Source organism: Aethalodelphis obliquidens, unplaced genomic scaffold (genome assembly GCF_003676395.1).
Source record: "Aethalodelphis obliquidens isolate GAN/ISIS:26980383/991018 unplaced genomic scaffold, ASM367639v1 scaffold31, whole genome shotgun sequence".
Taxonomy (NCBI): domain Eukaryota; kingdom Metazoa; phylum Chordata; class Mammalia; order Artiodactyla; family Delphinidae; genus Aethalodelphis; species Aethalodelphis obliquidens.
The window spans coordinates 16,346,519-16,364,617 of NW_020837975.1; the positions used below are offsets into that span (position 1 = coordinate 16,346,519).

At 51.1% G+C, this 18,099-nt stretch overlaps 1 protein-coding gene across 2 annotated transcripts in view; it reads left to right on the plus strand.

Annotated features, from left to right (window-relative positions):
- RUNX2 (RUNX family transcription factor 2) overlaps positions 1 to 10,733 on the plus strand; it is a 227,490-nt gene extending 216,757 nt beyond the window's left edge. For both annotated transcript variants that reach the window (XM_027127420.1, XM_027127423.1), the window contains one exon: positions 9,500 to 10,733. In XM_027127420.1, the coding sequence (XP_026983221.1) occupies positions 9,500 to 10,083 (584 nt within the window). In that variant the 3' untranslated portion in view covers positions 10,084 to 10,733. The remainder of the gene's footprint in view (positions 1 to 9,499) is intronic.
- The last annotated feature ends 7,366 nt before the right edge of the window (positions 10,734 to 18,099 follow it).

An 18,099-nucleotide genomic window follows, 5' to 3' on the forward strand; every position in this document is an offset into this window, starting at 1 on the left:
ATTGACTCAGGGAACACCCTTGTTGAGAACCTCACTGCTTATGGCTTTGGGAAATGGGACCATCGCCCCTCCCTCCTCTGCAGGTGGGACGCTCCACTGCTTCCTTACTTCCTGTAGGTCAACAGCGTGGCAAGGAGGCGTCGGAACAAGCCAAGGAGGCTTCCTCCTTGAGGTGCTGTACCTGCTGAGCTGGTGAGTGGACACGCGTGTGTGTCCACCTGCCTTACCCCAGGGGTCCTGGAGCCTGGTCGTGTGAAGAGGGCCCAGGCGAGCCCCGCGCTGCGGGCACAGCGCTGCTCCCGCACAGCTGTCCTGGCCTCTCCGTCCGCCTGTAGACTTGCGTCAAGGAGCTGGCAGCGCGGGGCCCCAGTGATCCCCAGCGCCGCCCGCCCCCCCCGCGCCGCCCCGCCAGACCGTCTCTCCTGCCCGCATTCCTGGTGGCGTCCCAGCTCTGGGTGACCCCAGGTTCTAATATTCTTGGGTTGGTTCAGACTACCCAGCTGGCGGCGCTCGCTCCGGGCTCCTGGCCTTGTTAAAGCCAAAATGCCGTCTTTTACAGCCTGGCTCTTTCCATCAAATTCATCAAGCAGCCCGCGGGGTTTTTTTTTGTTTGTTGTTTTTGCAAGCAAGATGACCCCTTTGCTTAGCTCTCTTGTTGGGGTATGGGATAGGGGCGGGGAGCCTGGGCTGCAGTAGGGCCTGGTCTGGGCTGTGCAATTGTTATTTTTTTAAATGATAGTTTTAAAAAATAAAGTTCAAAGGTGAGTGCCCTTCCAGGAGGAAGGATTAAATGGGTGGATTTGGAAATCTTTCAACCCTGGAGGCATTGCTAGGGAACATAATCTATTTTGCATTTTTCTTCATGAGCCAAAGTCGGTTATGGTGTGGGAATCGCTTTTGCATTCTGTCTCTCCCTTTCTGCATGCTACAAACATATTCATGCCAAGGAATATACAGGTTGTATAAACATCTCTTCAAAAAATCACATAAAGATATTATATATAGTCACATATGTCTCCTTCCAAGTGGGTGTGCTCGTAAAGACACAGAGAGATAGCCCTCACACCCTATATGCAAAAAACGGCCAATTTAGACGTTGGCAGAGCCGTTCTGTCTGAGTAGAAAAGCTTGGCTCTGCGCTTAACAAACAATCCCATAAAACCCACGCTCGCTTTTATTGAATATTGATGCATGAAAGGCCCAGGGTGGACAACTTGAACCAGGGCAGAAGGCAGCCCTCACTGTATTGTCCATAAAGGGTGGCAGGAAAGTCTCTTTTTGCTGAAATTCAATCCATTCCTAGAAAAAACAATTTGCTTCTAATACTGGTTGGCTGGACTTCACGCTTGTGTCTCTTTCTGGTGTAATATCATTTGAGCTCCTTGAACAGCCAAGAGGTTCCTTTTACATTTGGTCTTCCTGCCTCCAGCCTCACCCCCTGTGTTCAGCCTCCACAAGGCCGGCTGCCAGAGTAATCGCTCGAAAATGCAAATCAAATCTATCGCTCTCCTGCCTACCATCCTTCAGTGGCTCCCCTCCGCCTGCTCAAGCTCAAATTCCTTACCTTAGCAGACCAGCCGCTCAGCTCTCTGTCCTTGTTACCTAGTGAGTCATTTCACGCAAGTCTCCCAGCCCTGGGCACCCTACACTTCAGCTCTTTCAAATTGTCTTTCAGGCCACAATTCCCAAGCCTCATATAACTCCCTCCACCTGGAATAAGCCCCAGGGTATGAGTGGGACAGTGACAGCATCTTTTGGGCAGGACGAGGGGTACAGAAAGCTGATGTGGGGGAATGAGGGTAGTCCTTTCAACTAGGGTGTCCAGAAAAGACCGCTGGAGAAGGTGACCTTGAGCAAAGGCTGAAGGCGGTAACAGACGGAGCCATGGGGATGTTCGAGGGGGGAAGCACGCCAGGCAGAGCAGCAAGTGCAAAGGCCCTGAGGTCGAAATGAGTCTGATACCTTCAAGAAATAGTTGGGGCTGAGTGAACGAGGAAGGGGTGGGGCAGCTAGGGCCCAGGCTGAGGACCTGAGGCTCTTGAACTGAAACAATCCCCACTTTTTCTCGGTGGCCAGTGGTGCTAGTGAGAAAGGGGGACCCTGAGGAGCCAGCAGCTTGGCTGCGAAATGCTTGGAGGGTTGACATCACTTTGCTTCCAAAAGTAGAATGAGTCTAAAAGTGGATCTAAAAGTGTCAGACTCCAGACTTTCCTTTCTTCTAACCTATGTCCACAGTCTCAGCAAAACTATTTTAGAACTTTTCACCCTGCTGACTGCAAATGGAACAGTCTTTAATGATGCAGTAATGTTTAGGTCCAGATCTGGGTAAAGGGTCCTCATTCTTAGGGGAGTCTTCGGGGTGTTTACATCTGATCTATAATGTTCTCAACAGTAATTTATTTTATCAGTTTTTCTTATTCCTGTTTTACAAACCGTCCCAGAAAGTTCGTACATAGACCTTCCTTCAAGTGTATGGATAAAATTGCGAATTACCGTCACACCTCCCCCAGCTGTTTTTTTTTTTTATTGTGGTAAAATATATACAGTGTACATTCACTATTTTACCCGGTTTTAAGTGTACACTTCTGTGGCATTAAGTACCTTCCCATTATTGGGTAACCCTCACCATCATCCGTCTCCTGGAATGTCCTCATCTTCCCCAGCTGGAAGTCTGCACAGTAAACACTACCTTTCCGCTCGCCCTCCCCTCAGCCCTGGCAACCCCCATGCTCCTCTCTGCCTCTATGACTCTGACTGCCCCAGGAACCTCCCCCAAGAGAAATCATATAATATTCTGCGTATCTGCTTTTGTGACCGGCTTGCCTCACTTAGCATAATGTGAAGCCTTATCCATGTAGCAAGTATCACAATTTCCTTCCTTTTTAAGGTTGAGTAATGTTCCATTATATCAATATCACATTTTGTTTATCCACCCATCCATGGCCACATGGGCTGCCTCCACCTTTTGGCCAATGTGAATAATCCTGCCATGAGCATGGGTGGATAGACCCCTGCTGTCACTTCTTTCTCTCCCCTCTTTAAAAAGTACTCTTTGCGCTTCTCTGGTGACGCAGTGGTTGAGAGTCCGCCTGCCGATGCAGGAGACGCGGGTTCGTGCCCCGGTCCGGGAGGATCCCACGTGCCGCGAAGTGGCTGGGCCTGTGAGCGGTGGCCGCTGGGCCTGCGCGTCCGGAGCCTGTGCTCCGCCGCGGGAGAGGCCACAGCAGTGAGAGGCCCGCGTACGGCAAAAAAAAAAAAAAAAGTACTCTTTGTGCCGGAGAATCTTTCGGCTGCTCAAATCAGTCTCTGGCTGCCCGTCTGCCTTCCCAGCTGCGTTTTTACTAAGTTGATTGATGATGAACGCCCCTTCTCATTAGCGCAGCCCTCAGCCACTAGGAAATTAGAGGCTCGGCTAATTCACACGGAAGTAAAAGGGTGATGACTTTTCCCATGTCATCCTTGGGAAGTCACTAATGCTTCTGGAAACAGAGACTAAGGATTTCCCCAGGGCTGGGCCTTCTGATCTTCAGAGAGTGGCTCCTCAGAGGCAGGGACTCCAGTGAATGGGCGATGTTCTGGGAGAGTCCGCAGGCACATCCTGGCCAGGGCTACTGGGCATCTCTTCAGATGTCCTGGTCCATTGGCTGTAGCAGAGCCTGGATGAAGCCATAGCCATGGTTTCAGAGGCCCCTGGGCCAGCCCATTCTACTCAGTAGCTATAGACTGCACTGCTACTCTCCAACAGCTCGCCTGAACAGTACTCGCCCTTGAACAAAGAAGATGCAAATTGCAAAAGAAATTTACATTAAGAAAGTTCACACGCTTTCAGAATGGAGGAGGCCCAGATATGAGAGAGAATGGAATCGCCATGAATGGCATGGGGGTCAGCCAGGTACCGATCAGGTCTCGGTGGCTGTGGGCTTTGTCTAAGCTATCCAAATTCTGTGAGCCTCAGTTTCTCCGTTTGAAAATGGGAAGAAGGCCACTGTTGGGATTAAATAAGAAAACGTATGAAAGTTGCTTTTGTCGAATAACCCTAGCTGTGTATTAGTGTTATCTTATAAAATGGGTGCTTTTGAAATATAAGATGCCTGGGCACCCTCCCCAGAGACCGTGATTTAATTGGCTGGGGCAACAGTAGTGTTTATAAAGTTCCCCAGGTGATTTTAATATGCAGTCAGGGTGACAAATCATCAGCCTAGAGTGTAGCAGACCCTCACAAATGTTAGCTCTCCTTCTCAGCCCTTGTCTCATCCCTGCAAACTCCGTAAAGCGTGTGCCCTCCTTCACACACGATAGCCTTTGGCATTAGCTGCCTGGATTCATATCCTGGCTCTGTGACAGTGAACAGGGTACTTAACATAACAGAGCCTCAGTTTCCTACACAAGAAAATGGGATTACAAACAGAATCCACACCATGGTCTTCCATGAAGATTAGAAGAGAGAATTTAGCATGTGGCTTGGGGATAGCACTCGGTCAATGTTGGCTGTTATTGGGAGCAGTCAGTGTCAAGTCAGGAATCCCATGGTCTGTACTGCAGCCGGCCCTTTTCTCCCCTTCCAGAGACACCAGCCCTTCTCTCCCCTGCCAGGCTGTCCTGCTCCAGCTCTCCTGCTGAGCCACGTTCCTGGGAGATGCCTGGTGAGGGCTTGGGATCACATTGAGTCAGAGGTATTTGTAGGCGTGACTCACCAGGTCTTAAAACCAGAAGATTGCCCTGTGGGTCTCATGACGTTTCTGGAAAATAAAAGGAGTGAATATTATTGGGTTTAGTTCATCCGACACTCGTCCTCCCTTTTGTGTGCCGGGGGTTCTGAAAGAAGCAGGCAGTGGCCCAGCCAAGTCTGAACCATCAAAGGCCAGGGCCTGGCTGCACTGCTGAGAGATGATGCTTCTCCCCCAGACAGGTTTCATCCTTTTCCCACAGACTTCTGCTTCTCTGGTTCCCTGCCCAAAGCTACCCTGTTTCTCCTCCCTCCAGGCTCCTGGGAAAATGTTCCCACGGGCTGCCTCTGCTGAGGTGTGTCAGAGCTGAGCTATGCTGCATGGCTGGGTGTGGGCTGGGAAGGGGCCACCCAGACTCCAGAGCATAAGAAAGGGAAAGTTCCCCTTCTGCAGCCAGAATTTCTGGAACCTTGCACTGAAGCAGCAGCCAGGAGTGCACCCATTTCTCTGATGCCTTTTCCCCCACCTCCTGCATCCCTGCTGATAGTGAATCCTAATGTTTCTGGGTCCCAGCTGTCTCTAGAAGCTGTCTACTTCTCTGCATCTCTAGCTACCACCCTAGCAAAAGCCACTGTCATTTTGTAATTTCTCACATGCAATGGCAACCTCCTAACTTGTGTCCCTGGCTTCTATTCTGTCCACTTCTTGCCCAATGCAGCCAGGTGAACTTTTCAAAATACAAAACTGATCATATCACACACACACACACACACACACACACACACACACACACACACATACAGACACACACACTTATGTTTAAAACTTTTTCAAAGCTTTCCATCGTTCATAGAATAATGACAAAACCCCTTAATAAATTCAGCAAAGCCATGTTTATCAGGATTTGGTTTGGCTGTGAGTGACAGAAAACCCAATTTAACAGGAGTTTAAATAGGTAAGATTTGATTTTCTCATACAAAAAGGCTACAGTTGAGCCAGCTACAATTTGTATAGCAGTTCTTCAAAATTCTCAGGGACTCAGTTCTCTGCTCTATAATCCTTAGCATGTGGTTTCTACCTCATGGTCCAAATGGGCTGCTTGAGCACCTGCCATTGCAACCAAAACCCAGGCACAGGAACAAAGAATTGTACATAGCACTTCTACTGACATTTTTCTGCCCAGAATTTAGTGAAAGCCTAGAGCTAGTTGGAAGAGAGGTTAGAAAATGTAATCTTTATTCTAAGTGGTCATGGACCAGCTGAAAAAGAGGAAGAAAATGGATATTGAGCAATACTGGCAGTGTTTATCACACACTCCATCTCCTGGCCCCTGCTCTCCTTTTTGAGCTTCATCTCACCTCACACTTCCTTCCCCTGGCTCTCTCCACTCCCAGCAAACTGGCTTTCTCTGGAAGTCCCACATATTTGCAGCACTCCCTTCTGCCTCAGGCCCTTGCTTATGCATCAACATTCTCCCCTCTTCCTACTTAACTACTCATCCTTACTCCACTCCAACAGCATTTCCTCAGGGAATCTTCCTTGATTAGGTCAAACCTTCCCTTTTCTTTTAGATGCTTATAGCACTGTTGCAATTACACATTTGTTTATGCAATTATTTGATTAATTTCTGTCTCCACAGTGAGGTCAGGATTTAGGTCTGGCTCTGTACACTGTGGAGCATTCTGCTGGGCATATTGTAGGTGCTCAATAAATATTTATTGAATGACTTAATGAATAAATGTAAATGTAATGTAATAAATTATCTTATATAAAAAAGAGGCTATGACTCAGCAAACAATTTTCCTGGGCAAATGGTGGAGGGTGGCCAGGAGGGCTGGGGAGACACAATAGAGCCAGGGGAGAGTTCTAAATGATTCATTCAAATCCAGTAAGCTTTTGGGTGTGGCAGAGGAAGCACTGGCCTGGAACTCAGGAGCCCCGTTTTCTGGTCTCAGCTCAGCCACCAGTAGCTGGACCACTGCCTGAGCCAGTGAGAATTGATCAGATGCTGGATATACTTTGAAGGCAGAGGCTATAACCACTGCTGGCAGATTGGATGTGGGGAGTAAGGGAAAGAGATGGGTCAAGGGTTTGTCCTGGGTGTTTGGCTAAACAAAGGGAAGGTCACTTACTGAGAAGGGGAAGGTAGCAAGAGGGGCAGGTTTTAGGGGATGATCTGAAGGGTTTATTTGCAAACGAATTGCAGCTTCCTGTAGCCAGCTGCACACTTCACCTCTTCCACAGGCGTCCCCCAGGGAAAGCCTAGGCCCAGGCAGGTGGGTTTAAGTGGTGGTGATAGGGAATGCCAAGTGGGTGTAAAAAAGATAGAAAAGGTCAGCCGTTCAAGGTACATAGTTACCAGCCGAGCAATGATTCAGCCTGACTCAGCAATAGGATTGAACAGAAAGTACTCAGAAGACCTTGACTTACAGGCATGGAAAGAAGCAGTCACTTTCTGCTAAAGGTCAGTGACAAGGCAAGGCATGTTCATGCATGGTCACTGCAGAAATCTTTGAAGCTTTAGCTTAAACAGCAGTGAAGGGCTTTCCTCTTTAAGAACCCTTCACTCCTCCCTAAGCCAGTGCGCACTCGTTCAAGGCTTTGCTGGAAAACCATCAAACTAACAGTAGAATAGGCCACCTCTCTTATTCCTCTGATGGCTAGGCGAGGTCATCACATCATTACTATTACTATCTTCATGATCATATGAGGCTTCTAGGTCGCTCCTCTACACCTGGTTACTCTAGTTTCTATGACTGTGAACCCTAAGCTTTATTGCCAACCTTGTATACTCGGTCTACACCTTTGCTTTGCAAGGTGTGGTCCCCAGACCAGCAGCACCCACATGACCTGGGAGCTGGCTAGAAATGCCGAGTCTCTGGCCCCAGTCCTGACCTGCCAAATCACAACCTGCCCTTTAACAATGTCCCAGGGGAACGGACTGCACATGGAAATTCAGGAAACACTGCGCTAGAACATTTTGTGTACCCGCCTCTATCTCATTTTCCTTGTTAGACTTCTATTCGATTATATATAACAGCCTCTTGTCTGCTGTGTGTGAAGCTTATTAACATCGTGCTCAAGCAAAAGCAGAGCCAACAGTTTGTAGGATTTCCCTTTGATTCTTTTCAACTCACGAGGGTTATGTGCCCAGAAGTGTCAGACATGCGTGGTTAACAAAAGAAGAGCCTCACAGAAACCGGAGGAACTGAAGTTCTGGTGGAAGAGAGGCAGTTCTGTGAAAGCCAATAGCAGAAAGTGCCCATGCGATCTCCATCAGAGGAGTTTTCGGGCACACGGGTGGCTCTCCTCAACTGCGGTCCCCGAGGAGCCATTGCTTCTCTGCTCCCATCAGGCCAAATTCACAACCGTACCGACTGGACATTGGAACATCTGGGACCTGTGAGTACTGTGAGAATGTGGTTGAGTTGAAGTCAGGATGAGGGAACAAACTCTCGCTCAGATTGCTCTGAGTCTCCGCAAGACTCAACTCCCAAATGACGGAACAGCTCACCCATGAGGGGCAGCGAGAGCACACACGTTCACAAGCAATGGGGAACGTGTTTACTCACCGGCTCTGTCGTCATGTCATTCTCCCACCCACACCTCCCCAAGATAACAGGCCGAGGTAATAGAGCAAGCTCTGCCTTTGAAAGGCTTGGAACCCCTCAAGGGCAGGGCATAAAAGTGGGCACCCAAACTGCCAATGAGGAGAGCCAAGAGTAGACACTCCAGCTGGAGCTGGGAGCAAGCCTTCGGAGAATGGGCTCCAGTAAGACTCAGAACCGCTTCCAGGGTGAGCACGAGCCGTCTACCCAAAGGCGGGAACAGGGCGGCCTAAACAGCTGAGGTCATTGGCATTGAGGTGGATTCTTTGATCTGAGGTTGGTAAACCTTGCTGCCATACCCAGTTGCAAAGAGCTGCTGCCCACTTTCTACGTGGGGACTCAGGGGATTAGGGGAGAACTCACAGCAGGAGGCTTATAGAGTCTTCGAGTGCGGCCCCCTGTGAACTTAGACCCGTGCTGAAGACTTTTTTTTTTTTTTTTTTGCGGTACGCGGGCCTCTCACCGTTGTGGCCTCTCCCGCTGCGGAGCACAGGCTCCGGACGCGCAGGCCCAGTGGCCATGGCTCGCGGGCCCAGCCGCTCCGCGGCATGTGGGATCTTCCCGGACCGGGCCACGAACCCGCGTCCCCTGCATCGGCAGGCGGACTCTCAACCACTGCGCCACCAGGGAAGCCCCAAGCTGGAGACTTTTGAAGGCAGGTTGATCAGTCCTGGTTGGGACCCAGGGGTCACTGGGATAGGAAACCAAGTCCTCAAGGGGGGAAGGGTCTGGCCCGAGGTTCCATGGCCTTTTCTGGCAGAGCGCTGAGATCTGGCTCCTGGCCCCAAACTCTTTCAACTTCCTCCTGAGAGCTTGGCTTTGCTGGGACAGTGGAGGGAGCCCTCTGCTTAACACACTTCTGCTTCTGAGGGGGGTGGAGGGGTCCTCCTTTCACAGCCTTGACCTACTGTCCTTGGCAAGACTGCCTGCGAACAGGCTGCAACTTCCGCCCCTGCCTGGAACTCCCTTGCTGTCTTCCCAGCAGTGCCCCTCTCTAGACCTCAGGAGAGAGCCTTAGCCACCAGGATGCCTTGCTGGACTCCATGGTCTCCCCTGCCTAGGGATTCCCGTGCTCCTGAGACCCACTCTTCCTTATCGGATCTAGGGGTAGGAAATAAGTTTCCACCTTATAACTCAGTTCCTTTATACCTAAGCATGGAGCCGGACATACAACTGGCGCTCAATAAATGCCCGAGTGACCCTTTCTCGTTTCCTCCTTGACAGATTCAGAGCCCAGCACCTTGGACTCCCAGTCTTCGACCACCTTGTTCCTCTCCTCCGAGGACCCAGGCCCCTCCACCACCGCGCTTCCTTCTCCCTCGTCGTCCTGCGAGCCCCAGGCGTTCTCCCCGGGGCCCTCGGTTCTGGCCCCGCTGCTGCCGCCGCTCCCCGCCGCCCCTGCGCCTCCCGCCTCGGGCTCGGGCGCCCCCCGGCGCGCCGGCCTCTACTCGGTGGTCGCCTCCTCCCCGGAGGGAGCTCCGCGCCTCGTCGACTGGCTGCCCGGCTGCCCCTCGACCACCCCTCCCGGCGTCCGCGGGGATGAGCGTGATCGGCCGGCTACCTGCGCCCCGCGCCCGGGCGCAGCAGGCAGGGAGGAGGGCGCGGAGGACCCGGGCGCTTCCCCGCCGCCCTGCGCCCGGCCCGCCGCCGCCGCCGCCGCGACCTTGGAAGCCAGCGTCGGGGACATCCTGGTGGAGTTGCGGACGATGAATGGCCACCTGGACGTCATAGCGAGGGCCCTCACGAAACTGGCCTCGTCCCTGGGGCCGCAGCCGCAGCCGCAGCCGGATGCCCGGGATGGCAACTGATGGAGCTGCCCCCGGACTGTGTATCCGAGCCGCGCAGTAAAGGGATCCTGAATGCACCAGGCATCCCTGCCTGTGTCACCCCTGAGCCTGGCAAACCCAGCAGAGGACGGAATTGCTCTGCTCAACCTACTTATGGGAAGGAATGGACCTCCCCTCGCATTTCAATCTGAAATGATGGTGCTTTTCACACTCTCTGCGGTGCCAGGCTCGTGCTCAGCTCTGTCCCGCCTGCCCCACTCCTGGGAGCTCCCCTGGCCCTTCAGGTGTCCTTCTCTTGTTTTGGAGAAGGCCTTGAGCTCCTGGCAGGACAAGTGCCCGAAGATTGCGGTGGGACCCTGGGCAAGATGCTCAGGGAACCATCCTTTCCCGACCTACATTGGTGACTTCTGAGTCCTGTGGAGGAGGGAAGGCAAGCGTGAAGCATGTTACAAAATCAGTCGTTCAAGGGCAGCTCCGGTGTTCCTTTCTTGAGCTGTTGATGTGGTATCTGATCTCTGGTGACTTTTACACATTTCTTTAAAAAATAACTTTGGGAAAAGAAGTTTATTTTTTCCCATTATAACCACATTTCAAGAGGTTTGGAAAACAGAGAAGTGAGAAAAACCTGATGTATTTGGAGAAGGGGAGTATTTAAGTCTTTCTTACGAATAAGAAAGTATTTTGTGTAATAAACAAGATTTTTATATGTACTTTCTGGGTGTTGGCCTTTCGGTGCCACATTTCTTCCTTCCCCTGCTCTTTCTGTTCTCAGTTACCTATCCCAGCCTTCCTTTACTCCTTGAGTCTTATTTCAACTTTTCTCGTGCTTGTGAAGGATAAGCTTTTAAAGGTTGGCATGGTTCTTTTCGAAAGCTCCCAGACCTCCCTAAATTTGGTAAATCCACCCTTCTTCTCTGGATTGGAGCAGAAACCGATTCACTGGCCAACGAGGTGGAAGCCAGCACCCCTGGCCTTTCCTCCTAGATGCCGGTAACACCATCCTTCCCAGTTGTGACAAACACGTCTCCAGACTTTGCCAGTGTCCCCTGGTGGAGACCTAGATGGAATTTCAGAAATCTGGAGGAACCTATGCCCTCCAGGATCTGACTTCCCATAAGGAAGAGGGCCCTTCTCTCGCCTTCCTGATTGAATTAGAATTTTAATCAAGTGTGCTCATTTGCCAGAAGCAAACCTACTGCTCTTTTTCCAGAAACAAACCAAGCGTTGGAAACCACATTGCACAGAGTAAAACCCCACCCCGAGCATTTGCAGGGCGCACAGCTGGTGAGCTGCCTGGTTTCTGCAGTTTCTGCCACCCCCCCAGAGCTTCTCAGACTTTGGCACGGAGAGCTTATGATGCAGGTTCTGCTTCGGCGGCTCCGGGGTGGGCCTGGGACTCTGCATTTCAAATCAGCGCCAGGGGATGCTGATGCCACTTGCCCAAGACACATTTTGCGCAGTAGTGAGTAGGGGTCGTCTGCTCTGGGATTCCTGCTGGTTGCGTTGCCACTGTTCCCCAGAAACAGCCGTTTGCCTTTGCCCCTGCAGAGACCTGGCTTCCTCAACCTTTAAACTTTCAAAGCAGCTGTGTGGGGGACTTTTCTTTTTAAAGCCAGGGTGTATTAAGTCTAACCGCCCACTTCTAAAAAAGCTTCAGTGGAGTTCAAAGCAATTCCAGCAAGCATTTATTGGATACCTACAATGCTGATGCCCTGGGGGACACAAAGATGAATAGAATAAAGGCCCTGCCCTCCAGGGGTTCCCAGCTCAGTGTCCCACAAGGAGAGGGATTATTAATCCCAGCATGTAAACAGTTTGAAGCAGCAGGGAGTGGTGAGAATGGCAGTCACAGGAGGCCAGGCTCCTTGAGGTTTGACTTTGGCAGAGTTATTTAATCCCTCTGAGCCTCGGTCTCCTGATCTGTGTCAAATGGGAATGATGGCATCTGCCTATCAGAATCAGACATGGACGCGATGGCGGCTTTGCACTCCCGGAAGTGCAGTCCAAATGCCTTTTTATGGTCAGCGGGCATTTTTACTTCCTCTCTCCTGGGTCCTAAGTCAGGAGGCGCCAGGTGGAGTGAGAATCACACACTCAGGTCTGAGTTGCCTTCCGGCTCTGAGGGACTAACCCCTTCGCTTTTTCAGGAAGAGAATCTATGGCCCAAAGGGACCAGGCTTTGTTCTGCTCTTTAGCGGAAGAAACAGCTAAACTGGAATGCCAGTGCCACACCTGAGGGCATCAGCTTCCGGTTTTTACTCATTTGAACAGTCTTCTGTTTTAATTTTAACTGACTTCTTTTGTGTGAGATTAAAAACAGCAACAAAAAACTGAATCTTTCAGGAAACAAGAGGGGCTGGCATATGAATCCTAAATTTAGATATAGGGACTGAATCATTTGATCAGAATCCCCATATATATTTATATATTTATACTTCTATGTATGAGATTGAGATCGAGGATATCAGAGGAAGGAACCGACATAACACTGATTCCATCTGGGCAGACCAGAGGAAAGTCTGAGCTCCCGTCCTGGGTGAGTGGGGCCTCAGAGACTGGGCCTGCTTTAGGGTTTTTGAAGCTGGGGCTGAAGGAGGTTAGAAGGTCAGGATGGCCTTCATCTTGCAGAAGGTACAGCCAGGGTAAATTTGACAGTTTCTGGGGTGGGATGGAATTGAGTTCAAACAAAATATCAGTTTGAAGGTGCTGGACAGAAAAAAGGAAATCTAGTTTTGTAGATTCTTTTTTTTTTTTTTTTTTTTTTTGCCGCACGGCTTGCAGGATCTTAATTCCCCAACCAGGGATTGAAACCAGGCCCTTGGCAGTGAAAGGGTGGAGTCCTAACCACTGGACCACCAGGGAATTCCCTAGTTTTGTAGATTCTCGATTGAAACTTCCCTCCAGTACCTGTCCTGATACCTGTTTTTCCCAAGGCGTAGGGTGTCGTTCGGGTGGGCATATCATGAGACAAGCACACGATGGTTCAAGGTGGCAAGCTGAAGGCAAGCATAAGACCTATGGCAGAGGATAGCAGGCTTCAGCCAAGGAAGGATTTACCAGCAGTTACCGGACTCAACCGTGTGAGGTAGTGAGGGGCCTGTTTTAGGAGGGCAACAAGCAGAGACTGGATGGGTGCTTCAGCAGAAGGGATTGTCCACTCGGTGGGGCAGTGATTTAAGGACTCTTTCACTCTAACTTTGAAGTAATTCTTAGCTCTTCCCTGTCTCTCATGCCTATATCCAATCCAAAAGCATATCACATTGGTTCTACCTTCTAGAGAGTTCCATGATCCAGCCACTTCTCACCACCTCCATTGTTATTACCTGGTCCAAACCACTCTATCCTTTCTCACCTGAGTTATTGCAATTGGCTCCTAAATGGGCTCCCTGCTCCCTCTCCATTCTCACAGAGCAGCCAGGGTGGTCTTTTAAAAATATTTCTGACTAGATTATTCTTCTGCACAAGACTCTCAGTGGCTTTCATCTCACTCAGAGTAAGAGCCAAAGTTTTACATAATCTGGTCTCCTGTTACCTGCCTGACCTCATCTCTTATGACTCTCCTGCACTCTGGTCACCCACGCCTCCTTGCTGCTTCTCCCGTGTACCAGGCACATTCCTACCTCAGGGCCTTTGCACTGCCTATTTCTTCAGCCTGGACCACTCTTTCCCAGATATATCACATGGCTTGCTCCCTCACCTCCTTCAGGTCTTGGCTCAAGCATCGCTATCCTTTTATAAGTTGTAATCCGCTCCCTAACCATCAGCCTCCTCTCCCTAGATACATTTCTTTTTCTCCTTTTATGCCTCGCACCAATATCCACCTTACCCAGATATATGTCTTACTTTATTTTTTGTTCTTAGAATGTCAGCTTCCCGTGAGGGAAGAAATTTTTGTCTGTTTTGTTCACTGCTGTCTTCCCAGCACACTGCCTTTTAAAAAACAAAGTGTTTTGTAAAAGGGACCTGTCAATTGTTGTAACAATTCAGACAACACAGAGGAGAACAAAGAAGAATATAAAACTCACCCCAAATTCCACCCCCAAGAGATAACCGCTGTCAGTATTCTGGCAACTACTATATGAAACATCTGTGTTTCAATAGAAACACATACATGTGTGTCCAATTCTACAGATGGACAGTGTGTCTGCTGCTCTGTAGCCTGTTTTGTTTGTTAACTTGATAATAGATGATGAAAATCTTTCTATTTAAAAAAGTAGACGTTATATACGAAGCAAGATTTACTTAGCCCATTTTCTATTTGTGCTTCCAGATTTTTCACAATCGTAAGCAGTCCTGTAATGACCGTGTCTGGGGATACATGTTTTGTCTCTTCTGTGACTATGTTGTTCATGTAAATTCCTGGAGGTGTAATTGTGGAGTCAAAGGCATACGTTCCTACTTCTTTTTCTTTTTTTAGATGTTATTATTATTTAACATCTTTATTGGAGTATAATTGCTTTACAATGGTGTGTTAGTTTCTGCTTTATAACAAAGTGAGTCAGTTATACATATACATATGTTCCCATATCTCTTCCCTCTTGCGTCTCCCTCCCTCCCACCCTCCCTATCCCACCCCTCCAGGTGGTCACAAAGCATCGAGCTGATCTCCCTGTGCTATGCGGCTGCTTCCCACTAGCTATCTACCTTACGTTTGGTAGTGTATATATGTCCATGCCTCTCTCTCGCCCTGTCACAGCTAACCCTTCCCCCTCCCCATATCCTCAAGTCCGTTCTCTAGTAGGTCTGTGTCTTTATTTCTGTCTTACCCCTAGGTTCTTCATGACATTTTTTTTTCTTAAATTCCATATATATGTGTTCGCATCCGGTATTTGTCTTTCTCTTTCTGACTTACTTCTTGCTTTAGGCTGTTGCTGTGTCTTCATCAAGGTTCCAAAAGGGGAAATGAGTGGACGGCAGGAGGAACATGGGGACCTTGGGCTGGTTCCATCCAGGACACTGGAAAAAGGGGGGAAAGGAAACAAGTCTGCCTTCTGAAGGTTGAACTTTAAAGTCGGCGCGTGGGGGGCCAGACAGAGGTGTGCTACCACCCTGAAGATGTGAATCTTGGATGGTCACTTGAACAGTGAGTTAGTCTGGGTCTGGTCAGGAAACAGAGGCCATCTGGGTTCTGCACACAGAGGGGACTCATTCAGGAACTGGGAGCAAGGGTGTTGGAAGGCTGGAGGAGTGTGGAGGGGAAGGTGGGTACCCCAAGAGGAGTGACTGCAGGAAAGCGCTACCAGCCCTGGGCTGGAGATGCCAAGGGGACTCAGGACCAGTGTGATGCCAAGGTCCCGGCGGTAGAGCTGAGCTGCTTCAGCAGGAACCCAGGAGCGACCCTGCCAGGCTGCAGCCCCTGCCACCGTCATCCTCGGCTGTCACTAGTGCTGTCGCTACTGCCTGACACCCGCCACCGGGGGCCACGGGGGAGGAAGGGAGAGAGTTGCTTCTCCCCGCCTCCCGCCTTCCCTGTCAGCGCCTTCTCTTCCCAGAACCTAGCTGGGGGCTCATTGGAGGGAGTCTGGGAGGTGCAGTTTGTGGGGCTTCAGCCCTTATGACACAGGACAAAGCAAAGAAGAGCAGGAATGCAGCTGACAACAAATAAGCAGGTGACAGTCCCAGCAGGAACTCGCGTCAAAGTAGTGGTGCATCTGTAGACAGCAGCTCTCCATCCGCGAGCGGAACGGATCGGCCACGGGAGCACCTGAGAGCAGGTACCAGGGAGACCACGTGGGCAGTGCCTGTGCCAGCAGCTGAGTGCTTGCTTGACCCTATGGGCCCAGCCAAGGCCTCAGAAGGCACCCTGGCTCTCTCATCTGATGCCACTCAACAGTCCAGAGTGTGGCAATGAGATACTGTCCCCAGGGGATGGCCTCGCTGCCAGGTGCAGACGGGCTGGGTTTCTGAGCCTTCCTGGTGGGCTGTTAGGCTCTGGACAATCGTAGGCTAACTGGTGTGTGCTGCCGCTCTGGGAGCAGGAAGCCAACCCTGGACTTGCCCTTGGCCATCTTCCTTTATCTAAAGGACGTCCGCGCTAACACTGATCGGGCCTCTATGAGGTGTCGGGCCCTGTGCTGTGTGCTATGTACAGGACTGGGTTTAACTCTCACAGCATCCCTGTAAGCAAAGTTGGGAGCTAGCGCCTATAAGGCCCATTTCATTGATCAGGAAACTGAGGCGAAAGGGGGTCATGTGACTTGCTCATGGCTGCATAGCTGGTAACCGACAGAGCCTGATCTGTCTGTCTCCAAGGCCCTGGCTGTGCCGCCACCTGGGGCTGCCTCTTAAACCGGACGTTCTCTTTTCAGAAGTAGGTCAAGGACCCAGGACTGTTGAACTGTCTTTGGCTGATGATTCTTCCCCAGGGTGACAGCAGAATTGCTCTCTGGAAGTAACAGGTCCCTGAAGAATCAGAAAATGTCAGCAAACCGGAACAATAAACAGGGGACCGCCCACCCCCCGGGCCACAGTACCAATGATGTCATGTGTACTGGGCCTGGAGAGGCAGAGGAGATACTGGAGGATGAGGCACAGGAAAGAGGAGATACTGGAGGATGAGGCACAGGAAAGAGTGGATGAGGACAGGCCAGGAGGGTTGTGCCCCCTGGGTGGCTCTGAAATACTGATAACCTTCGGGTCCTTTAGGGTCGATGTCATTAGCCACATTGCGCATACAAGGGGACTTGCCCGTAACTGTATTTTTTTCCCTTCATTCCTTACCCCCTCGGGCCACCTGGCTTCCAACAACCAACGCTGTGTAGAGAGCCAGAAAAATGCAAGGATTTCTGCAGGTCACTGTGGCACCTGCACCAGAATCCCAAGTCCCAGGGGGCATTTGCTAAGCCTCCTATAGAGCGAGGGTCCCAGCAGGCAGCAAGCAGGCTGACTCTAACCTTGGCTTTCATGGATGAGGCTGGCTGGGGGGTACCGGCAGCTCAAACCATTTCCGTAAAATGACCGTGCAAAGCCTCTGATGAGGGGCCACCAGGGGCACCACCCAAGGCTCTCTGCTCCAGCTGCTTCTTCCAAAATGCGCCAAGGGTTGTGTCTCTTGCCCTCGTGCTCTCCGGAGGGCACTGACTCTGGCCCAGCCATCTCTTCTGGAGCAGGCATTTCCCCCCGTTTTCTCCATCCCCACGGGGCCTGGCAGCATTGAGGCACGGAGCTGGTGCTCAGAAATGTTGACGGAGGGAGCAGTCCCCGGGCATCCAGTCTGGCAGCGGTGGGTGCCACCTCCTGCATCCCGAGGGCCGCCTGGGCCGCCTGGATGGAGATGAAGACCTGTTGGCTGGCCAGTCTGGTGCTGGCCCGGGAGGGAAGGTCATGACGACCTGCCTCCGCTGCAGCTTCCAGGCCTCGCCTTTGCTTGTTTTCTGGGAGCCTCGGTGTCTGCCCACAATGGCATGGCTCATTCAGCAGCCTGGATTCTTGGCGTGGTGCGCGGGCCGCGTGGCTCTTTTCCGTGGTGAGCATGGCAGGGAAGGCTGGCACTCCCGGACAGAGCATTCCTTCAGGGTCTCCCCGGGCAGGGCTCGTGCCAGGGGGCTCTGCTCCCAAAGCGGGGTGTTCCGATGGGGGATGGTCTCCTTAAGTCACCTCAAAGTTAGCTGGGCTTTGTGCTGGAGTGAACGGATCTAACAGATTTTATCCATTCCTTTCTCTTGCATCCCACTTGGTTCCCAGAAGCATTTGAGATGGCCAAATGGACTGTCGCACTTGGGAGGGAGCTCAGACGGCACCTGGCCCGTCACTGTGCAGATGGTACAGGAAGCGTCACAAAGGTCGAGTGACTTGCTCAGGGGTGGCAGGCAGAACAGACTCAGTCTCCTGAGTCCTATGTCCTTTCAACTGCCACTCTTCCGGGCTCCCCAGAGTGAACCTTTCCATTTGCTGGATGAGCTGTCAGTCCACCTCCTCCAGCACAGAGTGGGCGCACCTACACTCAGCACACACGTGTACACACACGGAGGATGCATTAGCCTTTTTTTTTTTTTTTTTTTTGCGGTACGCGGGCCTCTCACTGTTGTGGCCTCTCCC